Source organism: Oncorhynchus tshawytscha, linkage group LG03 (assembly GCF_018296145.1).
Source record: "Oncorhynchus tshawytscha isolate Ot180627B linkage group LG03, Otsh_v2.0, whole genome shotgun sequence".
In the NCBI taxonomy this organism is placed as follows: Eukaryota; Metazoa; Chordata; class Actinopteri; order Salmoniformes; family Salmonidae; genus Oncorhynchus; species Oncorhynchus tshawytscha.
The window spans coordinates 12,971,798-12,990,930 of NC_056431.1; the positions used below are offsets into that span (position 1 = coordinate 12,971,798).

Here is a 19,133-nt window from a genome sequence, read left to right on the forward strand (position 1 = left end):
CCACAAGACATGCCACAAGAGGTCCCCACAGTCCCCAAGTCCAGAACAGACTATGGGAGGCGCACAGTACTACATATTCCACATCAAGTAACTGATGCAAGCAGTAAAATTTGATTTAAAAAACAGATAAAAATACACCTTATGGAACCGTGCAGACTGTGAAGCAACACAAACATAGGCACAGACACATGCATACATACACACACGATAGCATATGCACTATACACACACGTACACATGGATTGTACTGTAGATATGTGGAAGTGGTGGAGTAGGGGCCTGAGGGCAAACAGTGTGTTGTGAAATCTGTGAATGTATTGTAATGTTTTTAAAATTGTATAAACTGCCTTAATTTAGCTTGACCTCGGGAAGAGGAGCTACTGCCTTGGCCATTGCTGTGGTGAGAGAGAGAAGCGTGCCTGTATCTCTCACATAACTAGAATGACATTCACTTTCTCTTGCTCTCTCTGCTCTGATAGACATGAGCTTGCAACTCTTATCTCTCCAGCGTTGCACGTCATTCATTTCCTTACAGAATCATGGCCACGGGAAGGGTGCTGGAGGTACCACAGCACCCCTGATGAATTTAAACACATTTGCCAAAGTTATAGAATGACTGCTCTCTGTTTAGAGAGAAATGAAATAATTCAGAAGACTACACCAGGAGTATGCCTATAATTTATCCACAGAGGATCAATAGATTATTTTTAAAAAGATCCTAGCTGTGGATTGTGTGTATCCAATTCATAAGGCATGCCTACAGTTAGGAAAGTGTGGCAAATCTGTCAGTGAACATGCACTGATCATATACGGATTCCCGTACTGCTGCTCCAGCTCCGGAGGTCTACGTCACCAGCCTTCTAGGCGTCACTGAACTGGATTCATTACCACCAACCCCGGACTGCCTTGTCTCATTACACAAACCTGGTTCCCATTCCCCCTGATTAGTATGTGTGTATATATGTGCCCTCTGTTCCCCATTGTCCATCGGTTATTTTGACCATGTCTGTTGGTCTTGTGAGCACCTGTGCTGTTGTATCGGCTTCCATGCTACGTGTTAATGTTACCATGTCCGTTGGTCTTGTGAGCACCTGTGCTGTTGTTTCGGCTTCCATGCTACATGTTATTGTTACCATGTCCGTTGGTCTTGTGAGCACCTGTGCTGTTGTATCGGCTTCCATGCTACATGTTATTGTTACCATGTCTGTTGGTCTTGTAAGCACCTGTGCTGTTGTATCGGCTTCCATGCTACATGTTATTGTGCACATGTTTTACGGCTCTCATCCCGTGTATTATTTAGAGGTTTACACCTCGCTCTTTTGTTTGGGTGGAGAAAATAAACACCCCTATTACATATTCCTGCACTTGTTTCCTATCATTATACAGCGTGACACCTTTCGCAATATTTCAACAGCATTGTTTTACATAAGGGCATCAGCAATCACGGGTGAGTGAGCTGTGCATCATTGGGTGACTCAGTGAAAGTGGAAAGCTTTTTTACGACTATAATTTCCTCCTCATATTGTATAATATGGGTGTGTCTCCACACACCTAGGCCTAGGTTAATGATGGATTCAAGACAGGGTTATTTTTATTGAGCTCAGATTCTCAGTTTGTCAGGGTCAAAGTAGACTGTCATTGCAATCATTTGTGAGGTATAAAACAAAATCAGCTAAATTATTCAGTCATCTAAAATGATGTAGAATTGCATGAAAAGCCATTATAAAAGGCCAACATTTTCCCGGAGCATAGGCTATAAACATTTCCCTCCATGTTTGCAACTTTTGCAAGAGCCTCTACTCTACTGCTCTATGCCAGTAGCAAAAGCTATGATAATGCATGCAATGCTTTTTTATGTAATTGAGTAGGCCTATATATTTGTTTAATCAAATTATTTATCTAACAATAAAAATCCAATGTAATGTCATTTTACAAAACAGTTCACTAAAGTAGCTGCTCATCTTTACTTTGTAGGTATTTTCACTTGGTAATGAGTACTAAGTATTTTTATAGAAATTGCTCATAGGTAACTATAAAGTTACACTTCACGTTAAATAGCTAAATCCTGTGTAAGAACTAGCGGCAACCTTGTACTTACCCAGATATTACAGATATTTACTCTGTGGTGTATTAATGTGTTTATTTTATCACTTGGATGGTGCTTTCAGAAGCTGACGATTAGATTGTCAGAATGGGTAACATACTTTGTAGGTACACAATAATTCAAAGTAAGTACACCTCACGATACCCTTCATAACTAAATCCTGCGTAACAACTAGTAATTACATTGTACATATGTAGATATTACATGTACTCTGTGGTGTGCAAGTGTTCTTCTTTTCTCACTTGGATGGTGCTTTCGGAAGCCTTAAAATGAGGGCCCGGTTGTCAGGATGGATAATGTACTATATAGGTGCACATTAATTACAAGTAAGTACCTCTCATGACACACTTAATTTTATGTAGCTAGATATTGTGTAACCCCTAGTAGTTACATTTTACTTATGCAGATATTAAATGTACTCTGAGGTGTACTTGTGGGTTTAACCTCTCACTTGGCTGGCAAGGAGGTTCAACATACACATGAAGTATTTAATTTGTATTTAACCCTTATTTTACCAGGCAAATTGACGGAGAACACATTCTCATTTACAGCAACAATCTGGGGAATAGTTACAGGGGAGAGGAGGGGGATGAATGAGCCAATTGTAAGCTGGGGATGATTAGGTGGCCATAATAGTGATAATAGTGAGGGCCAGATTGGGAATTTAGCCAGGACACCGGGGTTAACACCCTTACTCTTACGATAAGTGCCATGGGATCTTTAGGCACCATAGAGAGTCAGGACACTTGTTTAACGTCCCATCTGAAAGTCGACATCCTGAACTTACAACAGCAACAAAAATATTAGAATCTGGGATGGCACCCGTATGGCAGACCTTAGTCAGTGAAGTTGACATATGTCCAAGCTGTTATTGTAAACTCCACCAAGTTAACCCAGATGGTACACTTTTGGGGGGCAAGTGCAAGCAACAACATTGAGTGTAGATTTTGAAAAGTGCATATTCACAATAAGGCAATTCGAGTTTATTGAGCCTCCAATCTTTGTAATCTCGGACGCCCAGTGTCCTAAATCTTTCCACAGGATATTACAACCTTGTGACAGTTATTACTGAATCAGATGCAGCTAAGAATTTAGTGGAAACTTGCACCTATCAAGTGCACATGCACTTAGCCTACAGTGCATTCGGAAAGTATTCAGACCCCTTCCTTTTTTCCACATTTTTTACTTTACAAACTTATTCTAAAACATTTAAATATGTTTTACACCTTGTCAAGCTAATGACAAAGTGATTTGCATACGTATTCAGACCCTTTGCTATGAGACTCTAAATTGAGCTCAAGTGCATCCTGTTTCCATTGATCATCCTTGAGATGTTTCTGTAACTTGATTGGGGTCCACCTGGGGTAAATTCAATTGAATGGACATTATTTGGAAAGGCACACACCTGTCTATATTAGGTCCCACAGTTGACAGTGCATATCAGAGCAAAAACCAAGCCATGATGTTGAAGGAATTGTCCATAGAGCTCCGAGACAGGATTGTGTTGAGGCAAAGATCTGGGGAAGGGTACCAAAACATTTCTGCAGCATTGAAGGTCCCCAAGAACACAGTGGCCTCCATCATTCTTAAATTGAAGAAGTTTGATTAGCTGATTGTCCTTCTGACATCAGCTCCAGAGTTCCTCTGTGGAGATGGGAGAACCTTCCAGAAGGACAACCATCTCTGCAGCACTCCACCAATCAGGCCTTTATGTTAGAGTCGCCAGACAGAAGCCACTCCCCAGAAAAAAGGCACATGACATCCCGCTTGGAGTTTGCCAAAAGGCACCTTAAGGACTCTCAGACCATGAGAAACAAGATTCTCTGGTCTGATGAAAGCAAAATTGAACTCTTTGGCCTGAATGCCAAGCGTCATGTCTGGAGGAAACCTGGCACCATCCCTACAGTGAAGCATGGTGGTGGCAGTATCATAATGTGGGGATGTTTTTCAGCAGCAGGGACTCTGAGACTATTCAGGATCGAGGGAAAGACAAATGGAGCAAAGTACAGAGAGATCCTTGATGAAAACCTGCTCCAGAGCGCTCAGGACCTCAGACTGGGGCAAATGTTCACCTTTCAACAGGACAACGACCCTAAGCAAACAGCCAAGACAACACAGGAGGGGCTTCGGGGCAAGTCTCTGACTGTTCCTGGGTGGCTGAGCCTGAGCCTGGACTTGAAACCGATCGAACATCTCTGGAGAGACCTGAAAATAGCTGTGCAGCGACGCTCCCCATCCAACCAGATAGTGATACGAAAGCTTCTTTTAGTAAAAATACTTGTTCACGTTACATTTAACAACTTTGTTTTGGTACAGAGCAATGCAGGTAAGATGCTGTCGGAAAGTCAGCCACAATCCCCCGCACCTGTACATAATTGGCGCGTTATCTCTCATTCCTCTCGCAAGGCATTCTGGGACTTGCAGTCAAAAAGCGTAATTCAACACAACCCAATACAATTACATATGCAAATAAATCTAAAGACATATCTTTAGATACAGCTCAAAGAATAAACTTAAACATTAACTTTGTAACACATTAAAGTTACAACAGACAGAGCTTGAAAGAATCTGCAGAGAAGAATGGGAGAATCTCTCCAAATACAGGTGTGCCAATCTTGTAACGTTCTACCCAAGAACACTTGAGGCTGTAATCGCTGCCAAAGGTGCTTCAACAAAGTACTGAGTACATTTTGTAAAAACCTGTTTTTGCTTTATCATTATAGGGTATTGTGTGTAGATTGAGGGGTGGGGGGACTATTTAATCAGTTTTAGAATAAGGCTGTAAAGTAACAAAATGTGGAAAAAGTCAAGGGGTCTGAATACTTTCCGAATGCACTGTACATATACAGTATGTAAAAATATTTCCAATGTAGTATGTGCAAAACAAACAAAGACCCTCTAAAACCAATGTACATGCGCGCACACACACACACACACACGCGCTCCAGCTCAGTTCTGTCTCCTCAGTGGAAGCGTAGCCTTCCCTCAGCATCAAACTGCTTCTCTTCCTCTTCAGAAAGACAGTTTCCTTTCAAACTGTGGGTGAGTGATGACAGAGCGCATCATAATCAGGAACCAGCAATGCATTCAAAGACTCACAGCCAAAGTAGAAATGGTGAAAGATGTTTTGGAATAACAATTTATTAATGTATAAAATACTATATAAAATACTATTATTAAACTGGTTTAAAATAGAGGAATGTGCCTTTAAGCGAGCATGAGTGTGACATTGGTACACTCACCAGATCTCTTTGAGTGATGTGTTGTGGGAGAGAGCCTCTGACAGCTGTCTGATTCCATCCACTGTCAGCTGATTATTGATTAACCTGCACAGAATGGAACAGAGGGGTCACTAGGTTAACCGGCTAACTTTTATTCACATTCAGAAATACATTTTGTTCACTTTCTGGTTAATTCTAAAGCTAAACTTCGTTATTGGTTGTTGGGAGTGTGTTGAGAATGGGGCCTGCCTTACCAGAGGTGAGATAGACCCGTGTTGGATCTGATCAGCTCTGCCATGTCTGGTGCTACATCATCTGACAACTCGTTTTGCACCAACCTAGAACACCACAACACACATTTAAACTGTACTGTACTCCAAGACACAGATACACATTTTCAAGTCTTGTGAACATGAGACAGGCATACATGAAGGTTAATTCAAGTCCTACCAGAAAATTCGGAGCCCTCTATTGTCTTTCAGTGCTTTGGCCAAGCTCCGCCCACCTTCTGAAGTGATGCCATTGGCTGAGAGACTGAGGGAGAGAAGAGCAGAGTGACATAGTGTAAAACAGATACTGTAGTTTCTCTGTGTATCTAAAAGTAAGAGTTCAATAACCCATACTGTATAGCTGATTATACAACAGGTGAGTCTAATCCTGAATGCTGATTGGTTAAAACCCGCATTCCAGCCGGTGTCTATTCCACAAGTTACCACCGGCTAAATCTATCACGTTAAAATGCCTAATTACTCTGTTCCACTGACTGCGCAATCCACTGTCTCATCAGCCCAGCCGGACAATATATAAACTTGATCTCCACCATAAAAAGCATCTAGACATTATCTCACATTTCTGTTAACTAAATGTTAGTCTTTCATGTCCCATAGTAATGAATGTGTCGGGATTCGAAATCTTGAAATCATGAATCAGCATAATTGTTATGGATATATACAAAGAACTATCCCTAATGACTTATTATATTTTCCCTACAAGAGGGAGGAGGGAACCAGCGAGGAGGGAAGATAAACTATCTCTGGAGGATGGCCACCAAGAGAGGGGAGCTATCCAAGAAGAACCATTAAGACGGTGACAAACCTGTGTTTTTTGTTATAGTTTAAAGATAATCTTCTTATGTTCCTGTTTCATCTAAAGGAGATGTTTTTCCTTGGGAGATTCTCATTGATTGTGTTGGAGTGTTTGTACTGACAGAAATCCCTCAATAGAGAACTGTGTTCAATCAAGAAAACCTTCTCCTGACTCGTTTATTCCACCTTTCTGCTTTAGAGTGAAACCAAATTACTTGGTCCGCTAACACCCATTATTATGGATGTATCCAAATAAATGTCACTAGAAAACAGCTTAAGCAAATGCTGCTACTTTGTTGTTGTTCTGGCTACACTGTTTGTCTACACTGTTTGACTTGACTGTAAGTTAGCCATAGTTGGCTAGCTAGCAAGCAAGGGATAAGAACGGAACATTGGAACATAAATGGAACATTTAGGACGAACGACTGGGTCGCGTCCATAGATACGAACGACTGGGTCATGTGTCTGGCACCTAAACCGATAGAACAAATGTCCAGCCGGCTTGGGTAGCAACCCCAGATTTGTGTCGGGACTATATCTTGTGGAAGGATGAAATAGTATGAATAAACATATGAATAAATTCATCAAAATAACGTGTTTAATGAAAATGTCAACCATTATTTGAATATGTTGGTAACCAGTTGTATAAAAGTGATAATGCCCTTGAAGACGATGTTTGGAGGATATATTCTCCAAACATCTCCTGTCTCCTGCCCCCTCCTGTCCCCTCCTGTCTCAGCCTCCAGTATTTATGCTGCAGTAGTTTATGTGTCGGGGGGGCTAGGGTCAGTTTGTTATATCTGGAGTACTTCTCCTGTCCTATGTGGTGTCCTGTGTGAATTTAAGTATGCTCTCTCTAATTCTTTCTTTCTCTCTTTCTTTCTCTCCCTCGGAGGACCTGAGCCCTAGGACCATGCCTCAGGACTACCTGGCATGATGACTCCCTGCTGTCCCCAGTCCACCTGGCCGTGCTGCTGCTCCAGTTTCAACTGTTATGCCTGTGATTATTATTATTTGACCATGCTGGTCATTTATGAACATTTGAACATCTTGGCCATGATCTGTTATAATCTCCACCCGGCACAGCCAGAAGAGGACTGGCCACCCCACATAGCCTGGTTCCTCTCTAGGTTTCTTCCGAGGTTTTGGCCTTTCTAGGGAGTTTTTCCTTGCCACCGTGCTTTTACACCTGCATTGCTTGCTGTTTGGGGTTTTAGGCTGGGTTTTTGTACAGCACTTTGAGATATCAGCTGATGTACGAAGGGCTATATAAATACATTTGATTTGATTTGATATTCGCACGGTTTGCCGGCCCTCGAATTCGTCTCCCGCCTAACACCCGTGCCAATATATCCTCCAAACACCGGCTTCTCACGCGTCATCACGTAAGTGTCCGTTAGTAAAATGATGCACCAATGGGTTATACAACCTCATTACTGACATCAACTGTCATGAACCACAGCTGTGGGATAACTGAGAATGGCATGGCACAATTAGTGCCACTCGCTAGGTTTCCATTCAATTGGCACAAAATGTGCATGTGAATATCCTAAAAAGAAAATATTTTCCCAAAAGTGGTAGGTTTCCACCAAATGGACTTGTTGTGGATAAAAATCAATGCAAGTTGACATAGCGCACACAAAATGTTATTTTTTGCTAAGTTTTCATGTACCAAATAAAATTCTAATATACCGATCACAAAAGCTGTTGCGTTAAATAGCAAATTTGCCCACTCTAGTCTTGGCAAGTGCACTCTAGCATCAGTTCTCAGATACAGTGAAGGTAGCCTAGTCTACATGATGAGATTATTAGGGATATTTCTATTTGTCAAACGGCAGTCAAGCATCGATCATCATGTTACCAGAATAAGACATTCAATATTTATTGGAAAGGAGCATCTAGCTCATCACTGTTCACTTTCAGCACCCTGTGAAGTTCATGATACTTACAGTATTTCATCTGTAGCCTAGTACACTGCATGGTCTCCCAAGTTGTAGTGGGAGGACCACATACCATATCAAAACACCACTCCAAGTTACTTCGATATGATGGTTATTATATCAATATTTGTGGCGTTTAAACAGCTATTTCTTGCATTATTAATTTTACCGACACTAAAAGATCTCACAATGTCCAACAAACCAATGATGTCTCTGCATTTATAAAGTTGTACCAAAACGTCCTGTTTCCATCACAGCTGTCATGATTGTTTTTATACGGTATGACTTTACCCGCATAAAAACTGTGGATGGGAATGTGGTTACTGTGCCAAATACTTACTCAGTTAAATAAAAACAATAATGACATATCTTGCCATCCATCTCACCAGAGGTTGGTAAGACTTGGGTGATTCCTCAGGGCCTCTGCGAATGCTCTTGCTCCTTCATCACCAATACTGTTCCCCCACATTCTGAAAAACAGGAACAATCCATCCCATGCACTCTGTTAATTAAATAAAAAAATATTGTAATAGTGCACCTACCCCACGTCAAAGATAGATGTGCTCTTCTGAATGGCACTGGCCAGATACCTGCCACCCACACTGGTGAACTTGTTGCTGCCAACCCTTTGAACAAATCAAAGTGCCAAAAATAAACATTTTAATTCATACACAAGTAATTATATAATTGATTGGACATACTGATTTACATACTTGACGACTCTTAACTTAGGACATTCCTCAATGATATGAGCAATTAGCTTGGCTCCGATGTCCGTAATGAGATTATTGTAAAGTCTGTAAAATCAAGACAACAGAAATACAGTCACATCATATGAATTTGTTATACAGCATAATACAGTACTAAAGTTCGACAGGCAAGTTGACCCTGATAGACACGGACTCACCCCAAAACCTCCACCACTCTGTGTTTGATAAGCTCCTCAGCCAGTACTTCAATGCTGCTGTCTGAGATCTGATTGACACATAACCTGAAATGGAGAAACGAATTTAGCTGAAAAGCTATACTTTATTTGTGAGTGCTGGTAGCCTTTTTTTAAACAGTGGCATAAAGTACATAGTGTTTCCATCTGCATATATTCCTAATTCCTCACCTCACCACGGTCATTTTACTGAATGAAGGCCTGAGCTGCTTGACCCCATAGTCACTGATGTTGTTGTTGTCCATGTCCACCCCTAGCCTCTTCCGCCGGTGCTGCAGCACAAAGTTGAGGGCACTGCAGTCGCCAGAGGACACATTACAGTAGCCCAGCTTGATGTAGTCAGCTGTGATTCCCTTCGCAGTCAGCTGGGCCACCTCTTTACTTCCTGTCTCGAAGATGCAGCGCAGCATCCACAGGAAGTTGGGCAGGACATGCACCTTGCTGCCCTCCTGCTCTGTGCTGTGGAGTGGCAGACCGCGGAGGTGGGACCTCACGCTGGTGAACAGGTAGGACTTGAGGACCGCCCGCTTCCTCTTCAGCAGCACTGGAGGAACCATGTGCTCCAGCAGGCCGGCATTGGCCTTAGACAGCAGTCCACACAGGAAGAGGTTGGCGTACTGGAGATGCTCATTGGTCTTGAACGGGTCCTTTCCCCTGGGTTTGGAGGAGCCACCGATGCAGGGGAAGACACATGATAAACAAGATGTGTTGTCCCTCCTGCTGCACTCAGTGAAGAACTTGAGGATGTTGCCTACGCTGGCCTGTTCATCCAGAACCAGGGAGAATGCAGCCAAGAAGGACTGTAGGGTGAGATGAAGGAACTCAAAGGTAGAAGGGTTTCCACAGGCATCGTAGCGGCTGACCGGTCGGAGGAAACCCACCTGAAAGTCCTCCTCAGTCAGGCCACAGGAGGTCACCTCCTCTTGGTCGAACACAAAGCCTCCTCTCTCCGTGCCCAGCAGAGCCAGCTTCGAGAAGGCTGTCAGTGGCCTCAACCCTGCCCTGAGGGTATCAGCGGGGCACCTGGTGTTTCTCGTCAGGAGGCCCGGTGGGGGAGCGGCCCCCCGGCTGAAGAAGACTTCAGAAAGCAGAAGGAATATGTTAGTGAGGGTCAGGCAAGCCTCTGGCAACTCAAAGTCATCGTAGACTGAGTGCAGGTGTTTAAAGCTCTTGAAGACGATCCAGCAGAAGAGGGGGATGGAGCAGAGGCCACAGAGGTCGGGGCTGGCATCCAGCTGGACTGAGACCAGGTCCCTGTGCTCCTGCTCTTTGAAGTGTAGGTTGGTGTAGGTTTGAAGGTGGGCCGGAGAGAACCCACGCAGTGCCACCCTCTTCCGGATCACCCTGCTCTGGACCTCGGTGCCTGTCCGAGCCGTGAGGACCTTCCGGGAACCACTGAGCAGCTTCCCACAGAGCAGGTTAATGAGCACCAGAAGAGGGTGAATCTTCTCCTCTGGAGAAACCACCTCAGGCACGTTCCCCAGGTTCAGATCAGCCTGGATCTCATCATAGCCGTCAAATGTAAAGAGAACCTTTTCGGGGAAGCGGAGGATGTAGCTAAACACCTCATTGTCCGCATCTTGGTCAGGGTAGCAGTTGTATTTGAAAAGCAGGTCCCTGAGTGAGATCTCGTCTGTCTCCTTGAATGTGCTGAACATCCTACAGCGGAACTTGAAGAAGAACATGGCGTCTGTCTGTTCCAGCTCCCTATTGGACCACAGCCTCTGGAGCTTCTGGAGGAGGATGGACTTGCCCACCCCAGCGTCCCCCGTGATGAGCACCGTCTCTGCCTGTGGGTTAAAGACACCCTGCTCTCCCAGGAGCTGCTCCAGACCCTCCAGGTGGCCCAGGCTCTCATTGCGGTCATTCAGGAGCTCCATCAGGGTGTCTGTATAGAGCTCCTCCAGCAGGGTTTCTTCTTGCTGGGCGTAGGATGCAATGAAGAATGTGTCTCGGCCCAGCTCGTGCCTCAGCTTCTCACAGTACCTACTAACTGAGAGGAGGGGGTTAGGGAGAATACACTGGAGTCTCATTCTCAACTGCTGATATTCAGCCAAAATATACAGTAGTTTCCCTCGTGATTCTCTAATAGCTTACATTTTAAATGCACTGTATTTTTTTATTGTTAAGTAAAATTCCAATAACACATATGAAGTGCAGCACCATACAGTTTACTGACATACTTACTAGGGTCCGTGTTCTTCACTGGTATGTCCCGTATGAAGTCTGGTGGCTGGTAGTTGATCTCTTTAAGCCATGGTTGGAGGTCTATGTATGCATCATAAACTTTGTGGACAATATATAGGAAATATTCACATGCCTGCTCCCCTTTGCTTTGGACCAATTCCAGGATTTTACGCACCTGCGCCATGTCAATCATAAGTAAATAATATTTACTTTACAGTGATTCAATATTTAATAATAATTTGACAGCTAACAGTTTCCCCCTTTTACACACCTGCACAATGGCAATCATATTTACTTCCCAGTGATTCATATTTAATTAATATTACTTCCCACATGTTGATTAATGTGGCCAAACAGGATTTTTCACAGATAAGATACTGGCAACATACCAAATGCCATTGTATTGCAAAATCAAGTCTTGTCTTTATACTTTCTCATCTTAAAATCAATTAGTCCATTTTAGTTTGGGCCTAGTAAGCTATTTGTGAATGCAAGAGCATGTCTTTGTGATGGGTACTTTGTCATTTAATGTGTGTTGTCCAAATGGACATGTATCCTCTCTGAAACCCTCCTATGGTAAATTACCTGGTCTGTCTTGATGGCTGAGCGCTGGATGATTTCTGTATCCTCAAAACACAGAAAGCCACTTTGTAGGAGGTTATCCAGAATGCACTGCGTGCTCTTCACCTGGGAGACCAGTAGCTCACGGTGCAAGGTGAACAGTTGGACAGTGGACACATGGCCCATTAGTCCAGCACGGACTTCTTCGGCACTGGAGCCCATAATATGCATGCAGCTGGACTTCAGCTTTTACTGGAAGAGAGTAGGGGGAATTCAATAGCGGAATGGTTTCATTTCAAGAGGATAAAGCAGAGATTTCACAATTGTCTCCTGTGTGCATATTTATCTCCTGTAGCAAATAACAGAGAATCATCAATTAGGAGAGAAATATGGATCCAACAAAATGGATAAAAGACATGTTAATGTGTAATGTACAGAATCACATACAGTATAATATGGGCTGGAACATTTAGCCTACCTTCAAAAACGCGTTGATTACATTGTTCTTATGGGCACTCTCCCAAACCGCTGTGGAAAAACTTGGGAACCACAGCTCTCCATTAAAACAAACTCCTATTGCTTATGAAACTGTTGAAAATAGCGTACAACAGGATATTAATTAAACTTTTCTCTAAGACCAGGATATTAACCAAACGTTTCTCTCGGACTGTTAGAAGAGTGATCTAGTCTTGTCTCAAACAATTTTCTGAAGAGAGGAAAAACACTGAACACTGAACACAGTACTGGCTCGTTATCGGGTCTTTCCATGAGGAAGTGAAACCCAAAACAGCCTGGGATGCTTGTAATTTCACCTCGGATTGTGTAACTGCGCTTTTGGCATGCTGTGTTATCTGCCTCTTGCCACAACAGGAGCAAAGCATAATAGCAAACACATTATACAGGATCCGGCTCTAGCCTTTTGGGGGCCCTAAGCAAGATTTGGTTGGGGGAACCCGAGCTGGCGGTAAACATTTTTAGGGGCCGCTCTTCACTGTGGAGAGAAATGTACATTTTAAGGTTACTACAAGCTCCACTCCACTGATCTACGTGCTTGTGTGCACATGGGCAGAGTGGAATTTTTGGAGTAGTCAACTCCTTTTGGTAAAATTATATCCTCACCGGTTCCACTCCCATTCACAAGGGGGCAATAGAAAAGTATTTTATTTTTGTCTTTTCATTTTGTGAAAACATGAAGTTTGCCTTCCCTTGCTAGTAGTAGCTAGCTGGCAGCCTGGCTAGCTGGCTTTAGCCTGGCTAAAAACATAGAAAACTAGCCAGTCTTTTTAGCTTCCCATATCTCCATGTGAAATAATCCGATTCATAATAACAAAATATACCAGGGAAATGTTCTTATATTTGCCAGTGTAACCTAAAACATTATCCCAGTTTGAAATGGTGCTTGTGTATTCATTCCCATATCAGCTAAAAATAGAACCACGTGTTTTGGTTAGGGAGAAAAAAGCACATACTGTATCTCGCAGCTGTTTTTACCAGTAGCCTGGAATCAGTAGTTATTACTTCTAAACTAAATATATTTTGGGGTGAATTGAAATAAGGCTGCCATGTTTGGTTTATTGTTTGAACAATCACTGAGAATATATTTGCTTATCAATGCAAAATAGGCTACTTTGATGCATAGCCTATTAATAGTCTATAGAGAGAGAATAAAGTAGACGGCGCACGTCAAACGTCTGATTTATGACCCTATGTCCGGGTGACGCGAACATACCCATATATGGGCATCCTGTCAGGACCTCCTGGAGGGAAGGTGTCACGTGGTTATGGCCCTATACGTGCATCCTGTTGTCACGTGTTACAGTGTGTGTGTTATTTTATATCTATATTGCATCTATTCCTTTGAAGTTGTCATGATGATTGATGTGTAGGGACCTGGTTGAACTGGGGGGGATGTGTTTGAACATTTCAAAGAGGATGGCCCTACGCCCACCATATTTCATTGCCCTTAGGGTTGTTGTCTATGAAACAGGAATGTCGGGGGGGATTGTGTTTGTGGCAGACGCATTATAAACAGGCCCTGAGTGGTACAAACATGCCTGGCTTTGCATTGGAAGAGCTTGTGTACGGGTGCAGTGATTTTAAAGCCATAAGGATCTCTTCAATGGTGTATAGCCCCGACTCCAAAGTGACAATTTTAGCATGTGAACAATTTGATAGTACAAATGCGACGAAGTCTGTCAGTTCATATGTATTTTCCAAAGCCTGCAAGGATGTAAACTTTTTTATGCCAGTGTTTAGCTTTAAATGGATTGATTACCCTAAATTCATAACCTGGATGAATAAACTGGACAGTCTTTTCCAAAATCGTGTACAATTACGGCGCTGGCCGCTTCTATCCTTAAGACATACCCAGCGTCTACATGCCAGACGTTTGATCTATCCCTGGAGTGAAAACATACGGAGCTTTGACGGAGCGTGTGTGGGATATCCTGCGACGAAGAGAGCCTGTCTTGACGATGGTGAATTGGAAACTGATGGCTGTATAAACATATAGCCGGAATAACCTGCCCCTTTATCTGTAATAAAGGAATAGTAAAAATGTTTAAGTAATTATAGCCTGTTTAAAAAGGACTGTACTAAAGATTTAGAATGAAATGGTTTTAAAGCGATATCTCGCCTTTAGCGAATGGGAATCTCTTGTTTTCTCTCTCGCCCCAGTCTGTCGCGGAGAAATGCAATGTCTTATTTTATACGAATACAGTCTTTCCTACAACGGTATGTTATAAACATTAAAGGTTATTGAAAGTTTAGTACTGTCTGGTAATGATGTATAACTGTTGTACAACCAATGTTTATAAATAAAACACACATGCATGTTTCAATATTGCGCAGTAAAATGGTTTTGGATTAATTATAAGATGTTTTAAAGAGGTCTGTACTAAACATTATGAATTAAATAAATGGTTTTAAATAGGTACATTGGGGCAAAAAAGTATTTAGTCAGCCACCAATTGTGCAAGTTCTCCCACTTAAAAAGATGAGAGAGGCCTGTAATTTTCATCATAGGTACACTTCAACTATGACAGACAAAATGAGAAAAAAAATCCATAAAATCACATTGTAGGATTTTTAATGTATTTATTTGCAAATTATGGTGGAAAATAAGTATTTGGTCACCTACAAACAAGCAAGATTTCTGGCTCTCACAGACCTGTAACTTCTTCTTTAATTAAGAGGCTCCTCTGTCCTCCACTCGTTACCTGTATTAATGGCACCTGTTTGAACTTGTTATCAGTATAAAAGACACCTGTCCACAACCTCAAACAGATGCACATACACACATACCCACACACACATGCACACAAACAGACGCACACACATGTCCTGCTACGCACACACTGTCTGTCTCACTACCCAGCCGACAGAGATAGTGACCTTGTCCTTGACGTACTCCCCGTTCTCTCCCAAATCTCTAGTCAGGTAGGCACCAAGCTCAGACAGTCTGTGTTTAAAATACCATAAAGACATATTGTTTTACCCTAATTCTGACTAGGACTACACATTTATTGATTATGATTTTATACATTCTAATCAATTCCATACAATTATATGTTTCAGGGCGGAATATTCGAATCAAATCGGACACCCACCCAAGCTGCTACCCATGATGGTGTAGGAAATCAAAAGGAAATACAGGCAGACAGAATAGAACCTGTGGTTTTGGAGTCTCTAAACATTCAGGGTTACTATATGGTCTTTTTTTTGTTGCTTAAGGGATTTAAGGGATGCCGCCCGAAAAAAAATTCACGCCCACTCTGTAAGATCCTTACAGAATATCTCTCCTTTGAGCCCCGACCGCAGCGCGAGTGACAACCGATCCACTCTGTATGAACGACCAAAAGCGCAACTCCAGACAGCAGCCCAGAACAGCTGAAAGACAATCTGTGAATCCGTCCTAATGGAGCTTTCTGAAGGTGAGTTAGTGAAAATAATATATTAGATTTGAAGGCGCTAGGTATTTTCAGGGAATGGTATGGATATTATTGATATTATTGTAATATTAAACAGGAGTTATGTTTTTTTTAAACCAAAACAAACATTTTTGGGGGTAATATGTCAAATGCACGTATTCTTATAATTTAAAATGCATAGTATATATAGTATAAATATTTGTTAATATTATCTAACGTTTGTAGGGTATCCGTCCTTTACGCAGTTGCTCCAATGAATAAATGATCTGGAACAGCCTTCGTTAGAAGGGGATTCAGCAAAACGTGTGCAACGTGTACATTAAAAACAAAAAGTGTGCACCCTATATTAAAAGCTATTTTAATAGACGCGCGCCCTCTACTTTATTCTCTCTGTCTATATATAAGATCAACGAACCAGGCAAGCTTAATTTCCTACACAACACTACCTCCATGGCTACGGAAGGGATGATTACAATATTTTTATGTGGCACGGGAGTATGTCGAATGTCGGAGTGCACTACAAGGAGCCGTCCCTTTTGTGACGAAAAATGACATTGCGACACTGCGCTACTCTGTCGGCACAGTTTGCATTTTCTGTGTGGACCCCTTTAAAGTTCATTTTTAAAGCTAATTTCCTCTAATTCTACCCATTTTGCCATGGGGTGGAGAGAAATGTTTGCAATTTCCTGCAATTCTACACATTTTATAATGACTTATGCCATGTTAATGATATCTGAGTGAGAATGACTAACAAAATCAATGTGGGCCCCATGGAGGTCAGGGCCCCTTGGCACATGCCCTGTGTTCCGGTAGGTATCTGTGCATTAGAGACCTCCCTAACTCACAGAAAGCTCTGAATCAAACTCCCATTCGCCATACTTTTGTTACTTACTAAATTTGGAGTTTCGCTGAGCAACTATATCCATTTTCTCCCATTATGGCCGGTATGTATTTCCTAAAAATATCTAAATAAGCATTTACAAGCAACCAAAAAGGAAATCCTCTTCGGCACCTCCATTGTATTGAGCTGTTGTAGACTTCCGACCTGTGGCATTAATGTGTGATGTATGGTGCCTTCATACCCCTTGACTTATTTCACATTTTGTTGTGTTACAGCCTGAATTCAAAATTGATTCTTTTTTCCCCCCTCACCCTGATCTGATTCACCTGTCTTTGTGCTTGTTCCCACCCCCCTCCAGGTGTCACCCATCTTCCCATTATCCCCTGTGTATTTATACCTGTGTTCTTTGTTTGTCTGTTGCCAGTTCGTCTTGTGTTGTCAGGTCTTACCAGCATTCTTTCCCACCTTCCTGTTGCTCTAGTTCTGTTTCCTAGTTTTTCCCAGTTCTGACCACTCTGCCTGCCCTGACCCCGAGCCTGCCTGCTGTCCTGTGCCTGCCTGACTCTGACCTGATTACGAATCTCTGCCTGCCCTGACCCCGAGCCTGCCTGCCATCCTGTACCTGCCTGACCTTGACCTGATCACGAACCTCTGCCTGCCCTCGACCTGCCCTTTGCCTGCCCTGTGTTTCTAATAAATAATCTGAGAACTATACTATCAGCCTCCAGTGTCTGCATCTGGGTCATATCCTGAGTCGTGATACACCCATCTACACACAATACCCCATAATGACAAAATGAAGACATGTTTTGAGAAATGTTTGCACATTTTTGAGAATGAAATACAGAAATATCTCATTTACATAAGTATTCACACCCCCTAGTCAATTTTTGTATAAGAACCTTTGGCAGCGATTAAGCTGCTCTTTTTCTGGGTAATCTCTAAGAACTTTCCACACCTGAATTGTCCGACATTTACCCATTTACTCTTTTCAAAATACTTCAAGCTAGATTTTCAAGTAGATTTAAGTCAAAGTTTTCCTCTAGAATTTTGCCTGTGCTTAGCTCCATTACATTACTTTTTGTGTCCCGAAAGAATCCCCAGTCCTTAACGATTATAAGCATACCCATAACATGATGCAGCCACCACTATCCTTGAAAATATGGAAAGTGGTACACAGTAATGTGTTGTATTGTATTTGCCCCAAACCAAACACCTTGTATTCAGGAAAAAAAGTTAAATGCTTTGCCACATTTTTTGCAGTATTACTTTAGTGCCTTGTTGCAAAACATGATGCTTCTTTTGGAATATTGTTTTATTCTGTACAGGCTAACTTCTTTTTACTATCATTTAGGTTAGTATTGTGGAGTAACTGCAATGTTGTTGATCCATCCTCAGTTTTCTCCTATCATAGCCATTAAACTCTGTAACTGTTTTAAAGTCACCATTGGCCTAATGGTGAAATCACTGAGCAGTTTCCTTCCTCTCCGGCAACTGAGTTAGGAAGGACGCCTGTTTCTTTGTAGAGACTCTGTGTATTGATACACCATCAAAAGTGTAATTAATTATTTAACCATGCTCAAATGGATACTCAATGTCTAGGTGCCCTTCTTTGCCAGGCATTCAGAAAACCTACCTGGTCTTTGTGGTTGAATCTGTTTGAAAATCTCTGCTCGACTGAGGGACCTTACAATTATCTGTATGTGGGGTACAGAGTCAGTCAGTCCATGCAATTTATGTGACTTGTTGAGCAGATTTTTACTCCTGAACTTATTTAGGCTTGCCATAACAAAGGGGTTGAATACAGTGCATTTGGAAAGTATTCAGAACCCTTGACTTTTTCCACATTTTGTTACATTACATCCTTATTCAAAAATCCTAATCAATCTACACACAGAATACCCTATAATGACAAAGCAAAAATAGATTGTTTATATATTTTCAAATGTATAAAAAATGTCAACTTAAGTACTGAGTGAAGGGTCTGAAAACTTATGCAAATGTGATATTTCATTTTTTACATTTGGCAAAAATTCTAAACCTTTTTTGCTTTGTAATTATGGAGTATTGTGTGTAGATTGCTGGGGGGGGGAACTAAATATATTTTAGAGTAAGGCTGTAAAGCAACTAAATTAGGAAAATGTCAAGGGGTCTGAATACTTTCTGAATGCACTGTGTGTCTGGAACCGGCCCTGACATTGTACCCAATCAATCAAGTGTGTGTGTGTGTGTGTGTGTGTAAGAGAGAGAGAGAGTGTGTCTGTGTCACACTTCCCAAGCAAAATAGAGAAACTTTAGTAAAAGAAAATGCTATGCCAGACA

At 42.0% G+C, this 19,133-nt stretch overlaps 1 protein-coding gene across 1 annotated transcript; it reads right to left on the minus strand.

Annotated features, from left to right (window-relative positions):
• Window positions 1–4,842: 4,842 nt before the first annotated feature.
• Window positions 4,843–12,968, minus strand: LOC112227907 (nucleotide-binding oligomerization domain-containing protein 1-like). Its single transcript, XM_042309920.1, has 12 exons — window positions 12,520–12,968; window positions 12,066–12,293; window positions 11,481–11,655; window positions 9,465–11,286; window positions 9,258–9,341; window positions 9,064–9,147; window positions 8,893–8,976; window positions 8,737–8,820; window positions 5,776–5,859; window positions 5,580–5,663; window positions 5,347–5,430; window positions 4,843–5,140 (listed from the first exon to the last, which is right to left on the minus strand). Exons 2-12 carry the CDS (start codon window positions 12,270–12,272, stop codon window positions 5,068–5,070), a joined length of 2,865 nt encoding a protein of 954 aa, XP_042165854.1. The 5' UTR covers window positions 12,273–12,293; window positions 12,520–12,968; the 3' UTR covers window positions 4,843–5,067.
• Window positions 12,969–19,133: the final 6,165 nt, after the last annotated feature.